At 47.9% G+C, this 23,589-nt stretch overlaps 1 protein-coding gene across 1 annotated transcript in view; it reads left to right on the forward strand.

The window, feature by feature from the left end:
• The first annotated feature begins 1,523 nt into the window (after positions 1-1,523).
• EHD3 (EH domain containing 3) overlaps positions 1,524-23,589 on the forward strand; it is a 44,717-nt gene continuing 22,651 nt past the window's right edge. Inside the window, exons 1-3 of the mRNA XM_083175512.1 lie at positions 1,524-2,172; positions 11,993-12,169; positions 17,975-18,072. Of these exons, the coding sequence (XP_083031638.1) occupies positions 1,949-2,172; positions 11,993-12,169; positions 17,975-18,072 (499 nt within the window). The 5' untranslated portion in view covers positions 1,524-1,948. The remainder of the gene's footprint in view (positions 2,173-11,992; positions 12,170-17,974; positions 18,073-23,589) is intronic.

Here is a 23,589-nt window from a genome sequence, read left to right on the forward strand (position 1 = left end):
CGATTATCAGGGCCTGTCCCGCTGTCCCTCCCACGGCCGGCAGTGTCCCGCGGTGAGGGGGGGCTGTTGGGAGTCCCCCCTGTCTGCTGCTAAGCAGCGGGGAATAAACGCTGTGCGCATGCGCACAGCGTCTATTCCCACAGCCAGGGTGCTGGGGGCATGGCTAGAGGCTCACAGAGCCGCTGGGTCATGCCCCCATAGCGGCAAATTGGGGGCGTGGCCTCATGGGAGAGCCGCGAGTATCGACCACGCCCCCAGAATTAGGCCACGCCCCGAAATTTCGACGCCTACGGCGCGCAGCAGCTATGTCTCGCCTCGGGGATGTCAGAAGTTGGGAGGTATGCAAACGGGCACTGAAAACTCACCTATTCATCAAAGCGTACCCTTCCACTGCATAAACCAGCTGGTTCTCCGACCCCTTGCCTGTTTACATCCTGCTATCTAACCACCACCCACTCGCTTGCACCTCTTGTAATCTGTCTGTCTCCCCTTCCTACTAGATTGTAAGCTCCTCCGAGCAGGGCCCTCTTCTCTCCTGTTGTCAAAGCCCACTTCTCTTCACATTTCACTCACAGCTCTCCTATACTCAAACACTCAGTGACCATCTTCGTCTGCATACTCATCTCCATCATTGGCCTCAAGCCTCTAGTTGTATGTTGATTGAGTCCTCACTACTTACATTTAAGCTGTAATGTGTATTGATCTGTGGCGCTCTTTATTTGTACTGTATTTTTGTTATTTATTCAATGTTATGCCAAGTTTTGTCTCCCTGTATTGTTCCTTTGTACGGCGCTGCGAAACACTTGTGGTGCCTTATAAATAAAATTATAATAATAAAATAATAATATGTGATGCCCATTAAACATATGCCCCCACAGTGCCAGATATTCCCCCACATTGCCAGATACACATATGCTCCCACGGTGCCAGATACACATATGTCGGGGGAGAATAAACAAGCTCTGCACATGGTGGGAATTGAACACATGATCTCATTGCTACGAGGCAGTAATGCTAACCTTTACACCGTCCGTACTGCCCCATTATTATTTTTCATTATTAATGATAATAAATAAATATTAATAATAATTAGTAATAATAATAATTAATAATTTGCTAGAAGGCCTGAATTTAGCAATAACTGTTTATCTTCCAAAACCTATATTCATCTGTTAATGTAAAGCAATACTGCATGTGAATCAGATCTTCCTGCTGCTAATAAAATGTTAATAACAATAATTATACTTGCAGACATGGCCTCAATCCGCACGGGCGTTGGAAATTGGTAAGAAAATAAGGTATGAGGTCACCATTTATTTATAGCCCCCTGCTATATTTAGCCTGGGGAAAGGTGACCAGCATTACCGTGTGCAGCCACTAGATGGCAGCGCCGCACACGCAGGCGGCTGCCGGAGCCCAGCTGAAGCCAGAACTGGGTCTCTGCAATGCTCAGAAGCTCATGTGACAACACCTACAAGCTTGGCCCCGCCCAGTTCGGCTTCTCCCAATGCTCACAGCTGGGCCGCCTTTGCCAGGAGTCGGGAACTTCCGGCATAGACCAGTTTCCTGGGCTGCTGGCATTTAAATCCAGCTGGAAAGGGCTAGTGTGCATCTGTGCATCCTCCTTTCCCTGGCATCCCATCAGCTGTGCAGAGGAGCATTGCTCTGCATTGTGCATTAAAGGAAAGCATTCTCCCCTTTGCATGTGGACATGATCATTGTCTGATGTTGCATTTCTGGGCTCATACTTTGCAGCAGGAGAGGGAATAGAAGACTCTGTAACCTCTGCAATCAGCTGTCTAAGCTGCATCAGTTCCTTCCTGCATCACTGGAGCTCGCACACCGACCTCTCTGCACTGTAGAGAAGCGTTGCTGGTACCCAGGTGTGCTGTCTGCCACTCAGATCCCTGCAGCAGCATTGGCATTCTGCTAGTCCAGTGCATCCACAATGTTCAGCTGGCTGGGCACTGATGACCGGAAGAAGGACCCTGAGGTTTTCCAGACTGTCAGCGAAGGGCTGAAGAAACTGTACAAAACCAAGCTTCTGCCCCTGGAAGAGTACTACAAGTTCCATGAGTTCCATTCGCCGGCCCTGGAAGATGCCGATTTTGATAATAAACCCATGATCCTGCTGGTGGGACAGTATTCCACCGGGAAGACCACCTTCATCAGGTAGGAGCCAGGAGGTCCGATACACAGAATCAAATACATTTTTATTTCAGTCATTTATACCTACTGTATCAGATGGCAATTATACAAAACATCGACATTTATAATGGGTGAAATTTAATTGGGTCATGATTTTTATTTAAAAAATTAAGTTTGCATCAAAGCGTGAGGGTCCATTGGAGAGAACTGGCATAAAAAAGACTCCGCCATATTAAAAAGGTTTTATTTATGTTAAACAGGAGTCAAAAGGGCAGGTAAATGATTTGAAATGAATATGAAGTCTCAAATATCCGCTGTACTATGGTTACAATGTGTTTTGTATTGTCTGACCTGTGATGTTTGTAATATCTGTCAGTTATGACCTACATGTGAAAAAACTATCACTATTGTCATTTTTTAACATTTTATGGTATAGGGCCTGATTCAGCCCTGTAGATTTTTGCATGTGGTCCGCAGTGTGCATGCACGAGCAATCCGTGCGAACATAGCCATTGCTGGCTGGCCGTTTGCAAGTTGAGTGACAGGCGCCGGCCGTTTGGGGGTGGCACACTGGTATATTCTTGGAGTGCCCCGGAAAACGCAGGCGTTGCCCAGCCATTGGGAGGAAGAGCTGCTGACATCAGCAGCGGCCTCCTTCCCACGGCCACCGCTGCGCCATCGAGACTCAGTGCTGCGAACAGGGGCGGGGGAAACATTCGAAAGTGAGTGATTGCAACTGGTTTTCCCTGTGTGCACTTCTGTGAATGTATTCGCAGCCATGTACAGGGGTGGGGTGATCTCTGGCGCAGCAGCTTTTACCTGATCGCTGGACTCTGAAGATTCGTAGCTCGGTGATCAGGTCTGAATCAGGCTCATGGTGCGGAATATTCTGTTGCGCTTTACAATTGGAAACAACAGTGATAAAACAAGACTGGGTAATGGCAGACAGTCTTAGAGGTTGGAGGGCCCTGCTCGCACAGAGGCTTGAAAGTTTGCCCCCCCATCTACATGCTAGTTGCCAGCGGTTTCTTGCTTGCAGGTGTACAAGGGTGCATTGTACGTTCTGCGCTCACTTGACAGTTGGTAGTTGGTCCATTAGGACCGCTAGCAACTGTCTCCTCCCAGGTGGCGGACATTTTTGGAGGGCACTTTTCAGCAGATTCCACCCAGACGGCCAGACAGCATGCAATTTGAGGAAACCCTGCACCCAGCAGTGCCAGGTACCCCAAGGCACCGCTTGGACTGCAGCGGCATCGTTACGCAGGTTACACTATATAGGAAAATCGCTAGGCAATACACTCTTTTGAGCTCAAAATGGCTGACTCAGAATACTGCAGAGGTTATTTAAACACGTTGGTAGATAAAAGGCCAAGATTGCAGGCACCTCACCTGTAATGGGCCCCATACATCAGCAATCACAATTTATGGATTTCCAGATACAGGGATTTTTTGGTCAGATAAATGGATTTTTGCAATCTATCTGACTTGCCCACACATTACAGATTTATTTCAGTGATCGGCAGATTTTTCCATCTAAAGATTGCATCTTCATATCTGGAAATTGCCCAATCGATTGTCATTTCAGCTGTTCATAATGTAAATAGATGAAGAAGACAAATTGGGAATGCCCACACATATAAAAAAGATCCGCAGATAATACCAGATTATTAAGCATGTTTAAAAACCTGATTAAGCCATCGATTGGCGATCCCTATTAATTATTGATTGGGATTGCCAAAAGGGGGAGCCCACACATCTAAAATTAATTGTGGCAATCATCTCCATATCTGAAAATTGTCACAATTAATTGCTGATGTATGGGGCCCTTAACACATTGGTGTAGATTTACTGAAACTTAAGCAAAGTAAAAGTGTAGATGTTGAATACAATCAGATACTTGCAATCAGTCTGGAACAAGGGGTGAAATGTAATAGGATGAGAGATCCAGAAAGTGAGAGATTTGGTAATAAATCTCCAGGGTTTTTTTTGTTGTTGTTTTTTTTAAAGCAGCAATCATTTACACTGCAAAATCAAACTGGTTTTGCAGTGTAAATGATTGATTGACGCTTTAATAAAAAAAAAAAAACCTGGAGATTTCTTACCGATCTCTCATCCTATTACAATTCCCACCCAGGTATCTAGAATCCGATTGGTTACTATGGGTGACCATTCTATGGTAACCTTTTGGAATTTTTAGTACGTCTACTCCCATCCAGTGTAATCCTCGGTGTCAGTGATGTTAAATGGGGATCCTTCCAGGATTACTGGGATCCTCCTCAGTCTCACCCATACAATGGAGGTCAGGTCCTGTAATAAGCTTTTTTGTTTTTGCACTTAACCCTTTGTCCCTCTCTCATTTAGTAATTATCGGGGGGCCAAGCTTTGTGGAGCTGGGTAAATCTGATCTACTGTAAACATGTCCGATACACTTCAGGGACACAACATCATGGGAGTGTGTGGGGGCTCTGTTATGGTGCCTGGAGCGTAACTTCACAAGGCGGGAGTAATGTTGTGGAGACGCTTGCCCAGGGACGGGAGGCCAAGGGCCCTGCATGGGTTATACTTTGTAGTCATAGAGCCAAGCAGCGCCATACTGGGGAACTGGGGAGGATGGAAATTCTCTTTACCTTTTGATGGAATACAGGAAATGTCATTGGTAGCATCCTCTATAATAAAGCCCCATACACATGGGGGAGATATATTGCTCAGTTTCTCCTTTTCATTAAGGACCAGATATGGTCGCTGATGAGAAGGAACCTCTGCCGGGCGGTGCCACAGAGGTAATCAGCTGGTCGCAGGAGCATTAGAATGGGGCTGAAAACGGGAGCGCACACCCTGGCGATTTTATCCCCGTGGCACACTCCCATCACTGGCAATATGGTTGCCAGCGACCATATTCCCAGCGATTTCAGCCCCTATCGCACCCGTGTGTACACAGCTTTAGAGATGCTGCCTCTCACCTTTTATGGGGGGGGGGGGGGGGGAGCTCAACGTGTTATGCTCGGTGGCAGATCAACTCGAGATTTTCCCTGTTCGGGTGAGATGTACTAAGCTTTGAAAAGTGATAAAATGGAGAGTGATAAAGCACCAACAAATCAGCTTCTAACTGTCATTTTTTAAACCGCTTGTGGTGTGTCAGGAGCTGACTGGTTATTTATCACTCTCCAATTTATCACTGTCAAGCTTAGTACATCTGGCACTCCCCTCCATGGCCCCCAAATTCACTAACCCTGTTTTCCCAGGTTGATCCCTTTTTATTCCGCTGAAAAGGGAAACCCAGAAAAGCAGGGAATCAGGGTTGTGGGCACTGGCAGGCTGGTCAGCAATGGGCAGGCATCGGCAGGGGGCGTGACTGTCAGTGGGAGTCACCGGCACAATGACCGCCTCCCCTGCCTCGGTCGTCAAACCTGCTAAAAACCCTGCTTGTCTCACTAGACCCGGAATTTTTACCTGGTCACCATTTCCACTGACAAAAATCCCGGGTCAGTGCGCGCTCACGTGGAAAAGGCTATAATATGTACAGAATTCTAGAGAACGCTGAATGTGGAAATGTGCGGAAGTCATTCTACTGCCAGAGACAGGAGTTTTAGCAAAACAAATCTACATTTCCGTATATTAATCTGGTTGGACATAAACTAAGCGTGTGCGTCAGAGTTGGGGGCAGAGTGCTGTACCAGTACATGAGTAGAGATATTCAGCTCCTGCTCATAGTGTTAACACAGAGGTACCTGTCGACACAGTGGACAGATATACAGCACTGGGTGAGCACACCCTGTCAGTATCACAAAATATTTAACCCTTTAAGTGGCAACACCTCTGTGAGAGATGTTCAGAATATCCGCAAAAAATGCCAGCGTTGCTCCCATTTGTTATATAAATTCAATTAAAAAATGTTGTGTGAAAAAATATTATATTTCCTATATAAGGTTACAGGCCATTATGATGGATAAAAATTTAGCTTGCCAATTTCCATACCTATTTAAAAAAAAAAAAAAAAAATTGGGACTCAAAGGGTTAATAATCTATATAATAAAACTGACTGCTGATAGAAATGATGTCATCACATTTTCATACAGTATGTATGTACCTTAGGTCTAATGTACTTGGTACAAGCCTCCCGCTGAGTATACCTGCCGTGTTCTTGACATCCTGGAATTTGGTAAATCTGACAGTCTTGCAGTTCCCATAGAAATCTGTGGGGCTGCTATTGTCCGAAATGGAGGGACCACAGCCGAAGCCAGAGATACCTGCTGTTGTCCCCCCTTAAATTCTAAGAGGAGTAGTAGTAGTGGTGGTACTTGTGTAGTTTCATGGCGGCAGTTACGTAGTTAGCGTAGTGTTCTCGCGGCCGTTGGGCTAAGCTAACAGCATAGCTTAAGCTGCCGCCGTGAAACTACCCAAGTAGTCAGTCAGGCGTCCCTGTTAGTATCAGCGTCGTGTTCATGGCCAGCCGGAGCTTACGCAGTTAGCGTAGTCAGTCAGCGCTTATTACATTATGTGGGAACCATTGACCATTTTAACCCACCTGTGATGACAGGTGTGAATGTGTTCCTGAAACACCCCCACTATCCACGCCAGCCCGAAGCATGGCGAGCATACGTGTCCTCCCGACCTGTTCATACCCCCACTATCCACTTCAGTGTGGAGTTGGAGTGCCCGAAGCGTGGCGAGCGGGCGTGGAATACATGTGAAGTAATCCGTGTCCCCTTGCTGCGCTTGCCACGCTTTATAAAATCAACTCCACACCAACATGGATAGTCGGGGTATGAACAGGTTAAGAGGACGCGTAACGCGCCCCTTCGCAGGGCTAGCTGCACTCACCACGCTTCGGGCTGGCGTGGATAGTGGGGATTTGAAATGGATGCATTTGCCAGTATGTATCATGGAGCTCTGGCAAATGCCTCCTTTATTGTGCATGAGACGCACTTGCAGTCGCAACCCCATTTGTGCAGCAGACGCACACGCTACTGAACCCCTAACCCTGTCGGCAGGGTTCCGTACCCTGCCCCAATACTTACTTAGATGCTCAAGTATGCATTATCTGGCTACATCTGTCACTCAAAGTGTGTCTGGAGCTGTAACGCTGGGTTGTGGACTTCCATCTTAATTTATGATTGTCATCACCTGTTTTAAACAGGGTAATTGATAAGAAAGGTGTTTAAGCACAGGTGATGGTAATCCATAAATTAAGAAGAATGTCCAGAAACAGAGCAATGTGTCCCTCCTGGAGAGGGTCATGTTGGGAGGTATGCACCTCCCTCCCTCCCTCCCCCCCCCCCCCTCCCCATTCACGGCATCCCCACGATTTAATGGCACATGCAAAACACTGACATGGCTATGGTCGACAATGAAAAAGGTTGACAAGATTTATTTTTCACTTTTTCAATGTTTTCATATTCATTCTCATGTGTCGACATGGACACCAATGAAGTGCCACACTTATGTCAACATTTACATGTGTTGACCTTTCTGTGTTGATTTTTTCTTATGGCAATTCGCGGCGACCCCCCTCCCGCGATTTGCAGCACACCCCCCGCAATTCGCGGCACCCCCGGTGACTCCCGCGATTCGCGGCCACACCCCGTGACACCCCCCCCTCCTGCGATTCGCAGCACCCCGCGACCCCCCTCCCACGATTCGCGCCAACCCCCCGGGCCCCCCCTCCCGCGGTTCAGGGTGCCCCCTACGACCCCCCCTACCGCGATTCCCCACCCCTGACCCCCCTCCTGTCATTGCGGCAACCCCCCGCCCCCGCGACCCACCCTCCCGTGATTCACTGCAACCCCCCGCGCCCCCTCCTCCCACAATTCGCGGCACCCACACCCCCCCCACCCACCCCCCCCCCCCGCGACCCCCCCCTCCCGCAATTCACGGCATCCACCCACGACCCCTCCTCCCGTGATTTGCGGACACCCCTCACCTCCTCCCTCCCCCGCGCGCGATTCACGGCAACCCCAGGATTAAATGGCACATGCAAAACACTGGCACGGCTATGGTCGACAATGAAAAAGGTTGCCATGAGATTTGAAGATTTATTTTTCTCTTTTTTAATGTTTTCATATTCATTCTCATGTGTCGACATGGACACCGATGAAGTGCCACACTTATGTCAACATTTACATGTGTTGAACTTTCTGTGTTGATTTTTTTCTTGTGGCGATTCGCGGCACCCCCCGCGACCCCCCTCCCGCGATTTGCAGCACACCCCCCGCAATTCGCGGCACCCCCGGTGACTCCCGTGATTCGCTGCCCCACCCCGTGACACACCCCCCCCCCCTCCTGCGATTGCGGCACCCCGCGACCCCCCCCTCCCACGATTCGCGCCAACCCCCCGGGCCCCCCCTCCCGCTGTTCACGGTGCCCCCCACAACCCCCCTACCGCGATTCCCCACCCCTGACCCCCCCTCCTGTCATTGCGGCAACCCCCCGCCCCCGCGACCCACCCTCCCGCGATTCACTGCAACCCCCGCGCCCCTCCCACAATTCACGGTACCCACACACCCCCCCCCCCTCCCGCAATTCACGGCATCCACCCACGGCAGCACCCCTAAGCCCCTCTTTAGTCCCCCGTATACTCACACACCCCTATCACTACCCAGCTTCCTGCTCTCCTGAACCTTCCACCACTGGGGAGTCGCTGACGCTGTTTTGCCCACATGCCCCTATCATGCCTCATAGCCCAGCCTCCTGCTCTCATGCACCCGAACTCCCACCCAGTAGGAGGAGACACTGACTAAGGGCCACCATCCTGTACTCCTGTACTGCCACGCTGGACCCTCACCCACTGGCAGAAGCTGCACAGTATCTACCACCCTCCTCTTTAGTCCCCCTTATGCCCACACACCCCTATCACTACCCAGCCTCCTGTTTTCCTGTGTCGTGACCTCCACCAGTGGGGAGCCGCTGACTCAGAAACACCCTACTATACTATTGCACACACACACCTAAACAACACGCACACACAGCCCCCCTCACACCTACAAATGTCACTGTACCATCCACACTATCAATGTACATCTTACTCTGTAACCGCTTTTTAATTAAACAAAACAATACACACCCCCTTCCACATCATATGCTCTCTATTTAACACATTTCACCTATAACTCAAGTTGCAATACAGGCCATCTTTCATACAATTCTAACCATCTTTTTTATATACAAATGTTCACGAATTAAGGGGGCGCAGCCCCTTACGACGGTGTGAAGAGCGCCCGTAGGGCGCGATGAATCACCTAGTGTGTATGTGTATATATATATATATATATATATATATATATATATATATATATATATATATATATATATATATATATATATATATATATATATATATATATATATATATACATACACACACACACACATCTCCTGCTTCCAGCTGAAGTACAGGCCGTGGGTTTTTCTGGCTGCAGAAATTGTGCGGAAATATTTGCCAACACAATTAAGCCTCAGGGTGCGAGCGCTGCGGAGCTGTTTGTGTAACCTTCACTCGTTCTGTTTGTTTGTGTGTCCTATTAAATGAATCGCTATTCCCTAGTGTTCCCTGGCATTAGTCCTGTGTTCTTAGCCAGAGGTAGTCCAGCTAAACGGCATTCACTGGCGGTGCAGCCAAATATTAATACCTGGGAAACTGCGTCTGATAAATCAGCATCTGTGTCATAGCAGGTATCTGCTCCCTAGGTCGACAATGTCTCGGTCAACCACTGTTGGTCGGAGGTGACTAGGTCGACACCTAAGAATGGCAGACATACCCTAGTGTCAGTCGACTTGGACACCGTATCGGTCCACTGCATCCCCTCTCATGGCTCGTGCGCGTTTGCCATGCACTGGGCATGGGTTCCTCGCTACGCTTGGTACATTATTTAATTCTCTCTCTATGCCCTAGTGGATTGTAGAGCATGAATTTCCGCCTCTCGGTTAAAAAAAAACATTTCAACCTTCTGAGGTGTCGACCTTAGCCCATGTTGACCTTCAGTAATCGACACAATGCATGTCGACCTTAGGTGTGTTGGTGTATATAAACATATTATATTGTGAAGTTTGTGATATGATATCTATCTCTGCTCATAGAGCCCAAGGGCCAGATTCTCTAAGCTTCAAAAGTGGTAAAATGGAGAGTGATAAACAGCCAGCCAATCAGCTCCTTCCTGCCATGGCACAGACTGTTTGAAAAATGTCAGACAGGAGCTGATTGGCTGGCTGTTTATCGCTCTCTATTTTATTACTTTTGAAGCTTAGTGCATCTGGCCCCAAATCTTATACAATACCCCTGCTCTCAGACCAAAGCCTGGCATTCTGGGAACTGCCGGTCTGTGTGGAACTAAAAGTGCCAGCATCATGTGACATATGTTTATACAGCAGCTTGTTAGCTGCAGGTTCCACAAGACTGTTTCCAGGCCTGGAGACCTGTATATAAGTGTAATTGTATGTTGGACTCTAACCTGCTGACATGAGGTAGTGTCTCAGGGTTTGCAGTGCTCGGTTTATAAGTAAGCGGCTGTGAGGTAGATGCACAGGAATGCTGACTGGGGCTTTCCTGCTGACCAAGTCTCCTCCTCCTGTAACAGGTGTATGGGGAGCACAGCCCTCGCTGGGGTGCAGTGTCACCATCTAATACCAGACCTGCGCCTGCCTGCAGGCTACTTGTATTGAGGTGAGGAGCGATGGTGACAATGACATTTATCCAGTACAAGCGGCGCATTAAATCTCAGAGGGAATGGTTTTATACCCAGCGCATGAAGCGTCTGTAATGTGGAATCGACAGTAGGCGACGTGGAGATATTAAATTTCTGGGGAGAGATAAAGTACCAATGGTCATTTTTCAAACACAGCCTGTAACATGACTGTTAGGAGCCGATGAGTTGGTACCAAGGCTTATAGTACACACACAATAGCACCCGTAGAAGCATTGTTACAATTGGTATCCAGATGGCTGACAAGCCAAGTCTAGATAAAGCATCAATACGTAGACACCAAGGGGGAAATTTACTAAGATGTGAAATACACTTCACAGGTCATGTTGCATGGGCAACCAATCAGATCCTGTCTACTATCTCCTAGAGCATACCCTCCAACATGGCCCATTCCATTAGGTACAAAATGCTCTGTTTCTAGACTTCCTTACCAGTGGCAGTTGCAGAGGTGAGGCTGCACCACTGTCCAGTATTCAAAAAGGGGAGACACACCTAATGCCACTCCAATCATCACTGTTCTGGACTCACTGGCAGTTGATGTGACCCCCACTCTTGGATTTTTGGACTCTGCTGGAGTCCAACCTCTGTAACTGCCACTGACAGGGAAGTCCAGGAACAGAGCATTTTGTACCTAATGGAATGGGTCATGTTGGAGGGTATGCTAGAGGGTGAAAAAGAAATAAGAAGTAGCTTCTGATTGGTTGCCCATAGCAACATGACCTGTGAAGTGTATTTCACATCTTAGTAAATTTTCCCCAAAAGTCAACATGAACTAGGTTAATGTTAATAACATTTTGACAATGGTCAACACATGAAAATGTCGACATGAGTTTTTCACAGGTTTTCCCAATTATTATTTGTTTACCTTTTAATGCTTTTACTAATCACATGAACTGCGATTGGGACCGCTAAGGTGCCCGGTGTAAAGTAGAGAGAGATAAAGTGTTGGTCAGTCCGCACATAAATGCCATGTTATGGGCTGTGTTTGGAAAGGGACATCTAGGAGCTGATTGGTGGGTACTTTCTCTTTCCAAACTTGAATACATTCCCCCCCCCATGTATGTAATGATGTAACCGGGGGTTACTGATATGATTGCATGCTTGTAAACCGGGACGAGACCCTCACAGGACTTATGTTGTCTCCTCAGATACCTTCTGGAGCAGGATTTCCCCGGGATGCGGATCGGACCCGAGCCCACCACGGATTCATTCATCGCGGTGATGCAGGGCGACGTTGAAGGGGTTATTCCAGGAAACGCCTTAGTGGTGGACCCCAAGAAACCGTTTAGAAAGCTGAACGCTTTTGGAAACGCCTTCCTGAACAGGTCAGTGTGTAGATTTCGGATATATTTGTGTTCCTTGACCGGGACATCTTTGTACGGTGCAGAATTTCTTTATGTTCTTGTTTTTTATATTTTTAGTGATTTTTGCTTTTTTTACTTGTGTTTTGTAATTTGCACGTTGAGGTTATTTACAGAATTGTTGTGTGTAAATAATATAACACGGTTAATTAGTAACAGTGTATAGAGGGTTAAAACAAAACATTTCCTGGAGTTGACATCATTTTCCTTGTACAAATGACCAGGAACATCGATGAACCTTGAATTAAAGACAATTATAATGGTAGCGCTAATTTGGCATGTATAGAAAAATTATCCAATCGCGAGGAAGATCAATATTAATACAGGCATGGCAATCCTGCATCAATTCGAGACCACCGATTGGCCATCCATAATCCACCTCCTAGTCTTTGATGTTAAGTAGATGTTCTGCTTAATGGGAGCCCCCATATATAAAGTAAAACCATCTGTGGATCAGGTTTATGGGCCAAGATATCTGCGATTTAATGGGGCAATTGCCGGTACTGCCGATGCCTGCGTCGGGGGAATTGGCACAATCCAACATGGCGGACAGTATCAATCCGTAGATTCCCAAAATTGATTGTAGTCAGGAATTTGTGACCTGTAGTAAGTATTGTGTTGATCCCCCATGAAATTGTCGATCATTGGGAATCTCCGATTTTAGATGTATGGGCTGCGTTACTTACCATATGTATCAGAAGGAATCTATTATTTATTCCACTCCAGTCAAGACACCTGCGTCGGTACTAATAGGAGTAGTGATTGGTGATATGTGGACCCTGGTCCTCTGTGTGATGAGGGGGGAGGAGGTTGGGGGTAGGTGTCTCTGATTCCGTGTGTGCTGGAGTTCTGCATCATCCTGAAGGGGCTCCGCTAATGTTCTGCCAGAAGCCGATAATAAAGAACAACAGCCAGAAAGCTCTCCGGCCGCGTTCCCCGGGGGAACCTTGTACTGCTGCTAAATGCTCTGGCACATGTGGAAAGCAATACCGAGATTACAGGGTAAGAGAATGGACACCCATGAGACTGGAGAGAGCTAGAGAGCTCTGCATACACATTGTGTGTGTGTGTGTGTGTGTGTGTGTGTCAGTGGCGGAACATTTGGTTGGTGGGTCCAGGTGCAAAAATATAATTTGGGCCCAATATGCAACACAGCAGTGGGTGACAGGGAGAGGCAGCGGGTAAAAGGAAATGGCAGGGGGTGATGGTGGGAGGCAGAGAATGACAAGGAAAAACAGTGGGTGGTAGGGGCAGCAGTGGGCCCTTAGTCCTCAGGAGCCCCGGTGCACTGCCCCTGCAGCACCAATTGCACTCCAGCATCTGTCATATGTGGCATCGCAGAGCCCCCCCATCCCCTGTATATACGACCTGAGTCTATACCATAATGCAGGAGGCTCACCTATGACCTGTATGTAGTGCACACTACCAATTTATAATATACTGCACAGCCCCATATTATACCTTTTACATATTGCAGATCGCCACCTGAGATTCATGTGCAGAGCCCAAATGGACCGCTACCTTATACATAGGTGGGCATCCGCTTTCTGCCGCTCTAATGATCTCTATACTGTGCGGATCCTCCCCAAATCCTAATTGCATTATAATCTTATTCACTGAAGTCCGAGTGGCTCAGTGTGTGCATGGAGATAGCGCCCCCTAATGGATACACACTGTATGCTCTGTATAGAATTTTTTTATTTTTATTTTTTTAAAGGAAGACTTTTTGGATCCCTTTTATAGTCGTCAGGAAATGGGCTGCAAAGAATGCCCCCGCCCTACTGCTAGAGGTAGAGTGACGGGGCGGCTGTATTTGTGACGGGCGTGTGATCTTTCACAGCCCTATTCTGATTAGGAGACGGGGAAGTGCGAGGTCAGGTCCTGAGGCTGCTCATACTGTCCCTGCCTCTCGCTCGCAGAGCAGGAATGTTTGTGCTATAAGCTCTAATTAAATTTGGATGATTATCCTGCAGGGCGGGCGATCCGTCATTTGCTGGATATTCTCTTATGGAGAACACCGGCCTTGTCATGTGCACGATAAAAGCATCATTGTTCTGTCTGAGGTCATCAGGGCTCATCCAGTGAAAGTGCATTGTTCCGTCTAATGTTGCACCATTAGGGCTGTGGACGCTCATGCAAAAAGTAGGCGTTGTCCTAAAGTGAACTCTCGTTTTTCCCAGGCTCCCGAGTGCTGCGCACGTTCTGCAGGATTATTGGCTGACGTGTCGGCCGGCGCGGTAGAGCGGCTACTAACGTGTCCCCAGTGCTGGTTCCTTGGGCCTGTAACACACCTGTTAGCGAGGTTGCAACTTTTGCAGATGGACAAAACCATGCTGCACTGCAGGTGGGGCAGATGTAACAGGTGCAGAGAGTGTTAGATTTGGGGGAGTTACTTTGTTTCTGTGCAGGGTAAATACTGTCTGCTTTAGTCTTACACTGCAATATAGATATCCGTTTGGAAACACGCCACCCAAATGTAACTCTCTCTCTGCACCTGTTACGTCTGCCCCACCTGCAGCGCAGCATGACATGACTTGCTGACAGGTGTGAATCAGGCCCTTTGAACACACTGTACTCTCCAGCAACTAATATGTGTTTAGTGAGCTCTGATTGGTTGCTGGAGTCATTGGACACAAGCTGCCAGGCAACAACATTGCTGGCTGTTTGCTATCGCTGTCCCAGCAGACCCCAGTGAGCTGCTGGTGGGAGGGGTCTGGTCGGAGACAGCATGCATTGTATACTGATGGTATACGGTCAATGGATTGACACCTATGAGGTTGACAACTGAAAGTCGACACGGCTTAGATCAACACAAGAAATAAGTCGACCTGCCTAAGGTTGGAAGGTCGACACAAGCATTACTTCCACAATGCATTGTATATGACTCATCGGATGGGCGGGTTCTTCTTTGTACCGGTTCCGCAGATGGAGCTCCGCCCCTTGTCCTCTGGGACTGTGTCTGTTGCTGCTTTTGCGGTTTAATCTACCTTCAACTTGAAAAACAACTTAAGGGCTATTTACTAACCCTTGTAGAGAGGACGGAGATAAAGTATCAGCCAATTGGCTCCTAGCTGTCATTTTTCAAACACTGCTTATAACATGGCAGCTAGGAGCTGATTGGCTTCTACTTGGATTCCATTCACTTATACCCCTTTCACACTGCAGCTATAACACGGTAAATTGCAGATTTTTAACCGTTTCAAAACGGTTATAGCTGCAGTGTGAAAGTGCCAGTTTTAACTTACCGGTTCAAGAGAACCGGTAATTCAAAACGGTTAAAAAGAAGGGTCCTTCACGGTTCAGACACGTTATTTCTGCAGTGTGAACGTGTCTGAACCGGTACTTTAGACCCTACACTGGACCCCCCTCCCCTGGTACCTGGCCAGCGGGATCTCGTGCGCCCCCCCTCGCACCTTGCAAGATGGGTACCCCCCTTCCCCTGGAACCGCAGGGTCTCCCACACCCTCCCCAGGTACCTGGCAAGAGTGGCATCTAATGCTGGGGAGGCAGCGGTCCCTTGAATGGGCGAACCTTGGACCAGTTGTCGTGTCCAGCCAGTACACAGTCACAGTGGACACGGAGACAGCAGGAAGACGGCGTTCCTGGGCCCGGTGACGGCCGGGGTCTCGGAGGGGGCGTCGGCCTGTAAAGGCTCCCCCGCGGCGATCAGCTTGGCCGGGGAGGTGATGTCCGACTGGTCCCACTGGAAGTCGGACAGAGTCTCCATCAGAGAGGTGAGGGCGGGAGTTGGGGGGACCCGAGCAGCGGCCTCTCTGGGAGCGCTCCCAACAGGCCTCCAGCTCCTCCTTGAAATCATCCCAGCTGCGCGGCCCCAGCTCCCGCAGGTCGAAGCGGCGGGGGTGAAGGCAGCGGCCGCCCAGAGTTCAGAATGGGGTAGATCCAGCTGTGTGCGGATACCGCCGCTGCAGGCAGACACGCGAGAGCGGGTGCTCTAGGTGACCCGCTGCTCCTGTAGTTCCACCGTGTGCTGCTGGTGGGTGAGTGGGGCTTCTGCCCGGGGAGGGAGGTAGGTGCTGGCTGTGTGCTGCATTACGGGGGGCTGTCGCTGCCGCCCTCGGGTCACCCCTTGAGCATTGCAGCTCTAATGCCGCGGGTTACCTTTGCTTTGGTGAGTGCGCTGGCAAGCACCAGGGGAGAGGGGGTATGACTGCTTAATTACCATTTTGGACCTTTCACAATGGGTGCAATGTGAAAGATACAAAAACGGTAATTAAGCAGTAATATACCGTTTACAACATGCAGTGTGAAAGGGGTTAAACTTGCTCTGACCCGGTTAAAGAAACGTTTGCACAACCTGCTCTGACCCGTTTTTTTTATGTGAAAGCAGTATTAATCTTTCTCCAATGTTTAGTATATAGACCCCTTATTTACACAGGGTTGATGTTAATAATGTTGTCATTTTATATATATATTTATGTAATTCTCTTTGCGGTATGGTACACAATGTCCACATTCAGAAGGTTTAATGGGTCAACATTGTGCCTGACATTTTACCATTGTCCATATTAATATTTTGACAATCTACATTTTGTTCATGTAAACATTCTGTGGGGTAGATGTATGAAGCAGTAATAAGGGAGGAGAAGTGAGCCAGAGGAGGAGTGGCCCATGGCAGCCAATCAGCTGCTCTGTATAATATTATATTATATTATGCAAGTTATAGATGTTACTTCAGTGCTGATTGGTTGCCTTGGCTTCTCCTCTGGCTCCCTTCTCCCTTATCACTGTTTCATACATCTGCCCCTGAAAGTCAACACTATGGGGGAATTTACAAAGATGGGAGCTTTATTGGGATATTGCTATAGGCAACCAATCAGATACTATCTATTATCTTCTAGAAGGTGCTAAATAAATAAGAAATAGATTCTAATTGGTTGCCTGTAGCAACATCCCATGTGAAATAAAACTCCCATCTTAGTAAATTTCCCCTTTATGACTGAACTCCTTGGGGGCAATTCAATTTAATGCTATTTTGTTTAGTTCCAGGGATGAGCGCCTGGAGCTATTCAACTGTCCGCATTTCGCCAGGCCCTTAAGGGTGGGATGTACTAACCCGAAAATGCGCATTTTCATATCTACTAAAACCCCACGCCACGTTACCGCAGGGCAGGGTATTGCCACCTTTGGGTGGCGATACCCTATAGAAGCCTATGGGCTTCTATCGCCGCCTCCCCCTGGCGTACCTTGCATCAGGTCCTCCTGGACCCGGAAGGTAAACCCTTCCTCCCCCTAGTAAAGCCGCCGGGCGTCCTTCCGGCTGCAGGGGGGAGGAGGCGGCGCCGGGGACAGCCTCGCTGAACTGTTCCCGGCCTGAGGGGAGAAGGAGGCGCCCAGGAGGTGACGGAGACCCCCGCACACCACATTACAGGTATCGCAGGGGTCCTCGATCACCGGGATGCCAGCCGCATATGTTAGTACATATGACATCGAGGCGGACAGGCGGCGATATATATTAATACGTCCCAGCTTCACTGTTGATTTATTATAATTTTACCCTGGGAACAAACGCCGCCGTGAATATGTTCCGCAAACACAGCGACACATAACTGTGTTTGCTGAGTACTTCCACTGCTAAAATTCATTGCTCCTGTCCAACAGGGTCTAAAAATACACACACGTTCTAGTTCAGCGACGCGTTTCGTAGTTCTAGTAATAAATTATTTGACGAGTTGGAGGTGTTAAAAGAAGTGGGGGGAAATAATGGAAACTTCTTCACTGTGTGACACTAGTTTGTTCTCTATTGTACAGGTTTGTTTGTGCGCAGCTTCCCAACCCCGTCCTGGAGAGCATCAGTGTGATCGACACTCCGGGGATCCTGTCTGGGGAGAAGCAGAGAATAAGCCGAGGTTTGTGTATAACGCTCTTTCTGTCAGGAAGCGATGTTCACGGTGTATAACTCAGCAGTGTCCCTCTGAGCACAGACGTTGTGCTTGGTGAAGGTTTACTTTTATTACTGATTTTTGTCAATGTTTGGCCACAAATGCCAACTCATGTACAAAACCAACGGCAAAGAATGCCAATCCCTTTATAATGCCAAACGGCATCAGATGTCTTTGAAATAGCAGTCCAGACCATGGGCAGTGATGGTGGTCAGAGAGATCGGTGTGGGAGGGCTAAGAAGAGATCTAAATATCACATCGGGCACTCAAACTTCTATGTACTCTCAGGTTCTACCTAATTACCCGGCACCGCTGGCGCCCATGTGCGATGCAAGCCTCTATTCTGGACCTGTGTATGTTTTAGCATTCATTTTACCCTTGTATATCTTGTTTCCCTGGATTACTGCTGTTGCACATTCTCACCTAAGATGGCCGCCTCACCTAGTACTCTGAGGTGTAGTATGCAGGGCTTGGTTCTGATATTCTGGTGATTTAACAAGGATCTCCATAAGCAGTTTGTTTTATTTTTATATATATATTATTTCTCTTGATCTCTCCATTATGTCGTCTAAATGGCTGCCTCACATAGGTCCTTCATGGGTAGGATGAATAATCCCTGCAACTGGTGACCCAAAATGGCTGCCTCACCTTTACATGAACATAATTCAAGTAAAGTACCTATCCAAGGTGCCTCCCATTGTGACACAAAGATGCCTGCTCCTTCGAAGTGACAGGAGCTGGGTGCTGAAGTGATGTTATCCAGCAGTAACCAGCTCCTGTCACTGAGAAGTAGAGATGGGTCGTTTGCGAACGAAGTGGGTCTTTTGAACGGATCCCATAAAAGACTGAGGGAGCCGCCGATCCCAAAAAGGTGAACCGTCGTTCTTTTACTTTCAGTTTCGTTTTTCATTACAATGCATTTGCCTGAGCTCAGCACTGCCACCTGTGGCAGCTGAGATGTACTAACTCAGGAGACTGAGTTCAGTGCTGCTACTGCAAGTAAAAGAAAGAATAAAAAGGCTGCTGCTGCTAGGGATGGCCATCGGTGCAGACGCCATCGATGGTTTCTATCGATGGCGATTCGGCACCCAGCCATCAATCAGTGTTTTACTCGGTTATGTATGTTCTTATTTGTTCAGCTCACTGTTAAAAAAAAATAATAAAAAAAAGTAAAAAAAAATGGCAATAAATGATTGTAAAACAAATTACCCCTTCTTTCAAAGCGAATCGCTGACCTACCTAAAAGATGCAGATCTTTTCACTGACTGATCTGCTGGGTCCCAGCTCTCGTTAGTGACCCGCCCATCACTACTGAGAAGGAGCCGGCAGAGCAGGCACCAGTCTCCGAGGGCAAATTAGCATCTCTTTAATCAAGGTCTTCCCATTCGGCCAGGCCCCCCCTGTATCTTCATTAGTGGGGGACTCCTTCCCCCTCTGGCGTGAACAACATGGCGAGTGTGAAACTTGCCAAAACCGTTCGCTCCTGGGATATGCAGATAAATTTGCGTGTGCAACCCCCCACCATCCGACATGGTGCCGAATTCGGCCGGCTACAAGCGGGACTGAATCAGGCCTAGTGTGTTTTGGCAGGACCCAGATGAACCATAAGTAGTGGAGCAGACTGGAGAGTTTTATGCACCTTCATTATGTTCCTGGTATCTATAAAATGATTTGGGGTCAATTCCGTTTAATTGTGAACACCGCTACATACTGGACACCCAATGGAGCTATTCAATTGTTTTGGGACGCCCATTATTTAGCATGCTGGTTGCACCCTATCGCATCGAGTTCTGCTGCATTAAAGTGGCTAAACCAGGGGTGGCCAAACCTGTCCTCAAGATCTACCAACGGTGCATGTATTTCAGGCAACCTGTGGATCTATAGTAGGAATGAATGCAGCAGGTTTGAAAATGTGACAGTTAGTAATGACTACAGCTGTGCACCAGCTGGTGATTTGGAAAACATGGACCGTTGGTAGATCTCACGGACCGGTTTGGCCATCCCTGGGCTAAACCAATCTAAAGAACTGGGCCCAAAAACCCAACAGCCAATCATAACTGTCACATTAGACTGCATTTGAAAAATGACAGTTATGAGTTGGTTGGTACTTTATCTCTGTCCACTTTTATTACTCTCCACGGCTTAGTACATAGTACTCAAAAAAATGGCATGTGACTTTGTCCGGGGCAGCAGTGGCGTAAGCTCATCCCAGTTGCCCGGAGGCAAGATAAATATTGGTGCCCTCGCCCAGTAAAACAAGCCGGTGGTGGCCAGCGATGATGCAGGATCATCGCCCGGGCTTTTGAGTTCAAAGTAGGTCAAAAAAAGTGTGTCTGGGCCTTTACTTTGATTTCCCATCACACTGTAAAAAAGAAATCACTTAGGAACGAAATCCCAAATGCATCTGCTCCCAGCTGATGAGCCAGGCACCAGCGGTCCCATGAAATTTGGGCATTTGTTACTGTGGAGCGCAGGTTGGACTCTGACAGTAGCCTCCTCATAGGGCTTTGTATGTCCTAAACCTGGATGACTTTGCATCAGTGTAGGTAATGTACAGTAAAAAAGTGTGTAAGGCGATAATAATGAAGTAGAGGTAATAAAATAGGGTGGTTGAAAAAATAGATACAAATGAACAATAAAAGGAATAATTAAAGACATGAATTCATTATATTATGCCAAGATGGTTTAGCCGCAATTGATTCTAAAATGTTGTCAGTGAGATATAGACAATAGCGATAATGATCAAGACCGATAATAATAAAAATAATTATAATAATAATAAGTAATAAAGAAGTTTATGAAACCGTAGCTTTCAGTTGAGATGCGTTTCAACACTTGTTGCTCTGTAACCGTGTAACTTTCTTGTAGCCTACATACCATAGGGGAAAGATGCCGTATTCTTACATGTCAACATAGACACCCCCAAAAAAACGTGAAAAACCCATGTTGACCTTTTTCCAAGTCGACCTTTTGTCCATGTTGACCTAATGCATGTGTCCTATTTCATGTGTCAACATTTTGGCTGTCAACCTAGACACTGTCGACCTAATGACCCATACCCATTCCAAGGGCCAGAGGAGGAAGCTGAGGTGACCACAGAATAACCTTCCACAACCAGGATCATCAGTGGTCACTCACTCTCGGTTGTTCAGGTGCTGGCTTTGTCAAGAGACGACTTACTGTTGGGATAGCCGGTGACCACTTGTTGCTGTAACCCAGTCCACAGCATGTTAGGTCCTGGGCTTGTGTCCCCCCCCCCCCCCCCCCCCCCCCACGGCAGGCTCCACCTGTATTTAGGGCAAAGAGCCGCCTGGCAGTTGGTGTGGTTTCCCTATTTGAGTTCTGAAGCTGGACAGTGGATCTGAAGATCTGATGCTGCATCCTCAGACGCTGCAGACCACATATTCATGCAGTGTTGATTCTCTACCGAGACACTGTCAACTCTTTGAGCCATAAACCAGACTCCTGCAACTGCATTACCATACTGTAAGTTAGCATTGTTGCTGCGTCCAAATATGACGCGGGTGTGATCGGTCGACAGTCAGATGACCTTGCATCTGCAGGCAGAAATATATCCCAACAACCCTGATGTCTGTACGTACTGGGAATGTTTTATAGAATACAGCTTCCCCGGAGTTATTTTGTAATGAAGTCCTGGAACTCCCTCCCTTCCTGCAGAATATCTGCGACCTTCCTCGCTACTGGCCTGTGATTGGTGCGTGATGCTGCAGCAAGTCCTCCCAGGGCCACCACAGATGTGACCGGCAGCTTCCACAGAATGGCTGCCTCTGACCTCGCCACCGGCCTGTGATTGGTGCGTGAGGCCGCAGCAAGTCCTCCCAGGGCCACCACAGATGTGACCGGCAGCTTCACCAGAATGGCTGCCTCTGACCTCGTTACTGGCCTGTGATTGGTGCGTGAGGCCGCAGCGAGTCCTCCCGGGGCCCCCACAGATGTGACCGGCAGCTTTCTCAGAATGACCTGCAACAAATCTTTGTTTTTTGGGTATTGAGGCTCTTTTTAGATACCCACAGCCCTTAGCGGCCCGCTTGCTTCCATATTGGGCCCTCAGCGGCCAGCTTGCTTCCATTTAGGGCCCTCAGCGGCCCGCTTGCTTCCATTTCTAGAAGGTGCTAAATAAGTAGAATCTGATTGGTTGCTATGGGCAACGTCCCATCTTCAATAGAACTCCCATCTTCAGTAATTTACTTCAGTGTGTGTGTGTGTGTGGTCCGTCGATGCAATAAGTACTCCATATGCATTATGCAGATCCCTGAGCAATCCCAGCATGTATCCACTGAGTTCCGGTAATGCGAGGAAAATCCCAGTAGCAGAGACATTCATTAGAGTCGCAGTGTTATATCTGACTCCTCTGGGACCATTATAACTTCCCTGATACATTCCTCACACTCAGCAGCTGCTTGTGGGGAATTAGCGCAGGGACGTTGCCACATTCTCCTTTCTTCTCGAATTACTGATAAATATTTGTGGAATTGGCACATTTTTGTAGTGGCCCTGGAGCCTCCGTATGGTTACATGGAAGTTCTGGTAATCCAGTCCCTACCCAGGCTTCACATTCCTGATACAGGCCGCTGGGCGTTACAGGCTGAGGTGTGATGACTGGTAAACGCTGGATTCACTTCACTCGCTGGATGAAGACCGGTGATACTGAGTACAGTATATTACGTGTGACAATATGCCAGACCTTTCATCTGTCAGCACCAGCTTCACATATAGAATAATATAATCATATATTGTAAGAATATCCACATGTCCTCCCTGGTTCCCAGTGGTGAGTTACCTGCTCCTTGTGGCGGCGGGTTCTGTGTCCAAGCAGTCACGTCGCTGTCACTGCAGGTTAGACCGCTGATCCTCCAGCATTCCAGAAATGATTAGTCTATCCCCTAACTTCTCTTCTGCAGCCGAACCCTCACTTCCTCTGACCACAAGCTTATTACAGCTGGCCATACACTTGGAGATTTCTTGCGCAATCCGGCTGGTTGGAACAAAAATCTGGTAATTTATGGGAGCAAATAACAACAGTTGACCATTTGCTTTGAAATGCTGGAAAACTGACAAACTGTCATTCAGATATTACCAGATTTTTGTTCCAAACAGCCAGATTGATAAATCTTCAAGTGTATGGCCAGCTTGCCTCCGACCTCTAATGCCAAGCCTGACCTCCTACCTCTGCAGCCTAACCCTGGCCTGCTCTCTCTCTGCAGCATAACCCTGTCTTGCTCTCTCTCTGCAGCCGAGCCCCGGCCTCCTACCTCTAATACCTATTGATTGTACATGCAGCTTAATCTGACAATATCTAGCATGTACAGAGCAGGGGACATCCCTGACTGATTTCGTGAACGATATTGGCCAGTGCGCACGGTCTATATAGTTATCCCACGGCACCACAGATTTAGTTACCTGTATGGTCAGCCAGTAACTCCAAATCATTTCCATAGTCCCTTACCCCCAGGGCAAAGCTCA

Source organism: Crinia signifera, chromosome 3 (genome assembly GCF_055691185.1).
Source record: "Crinia signifera chromosome 3, ASM5569118v1, whole genome shotgun sequence".
Classification (NCBI taxonomy): Eukaryota; Metazoa; Chordata; class Amphibia; order Anura; family Myobatrachidae; genus Crinia; species Crinia signifera.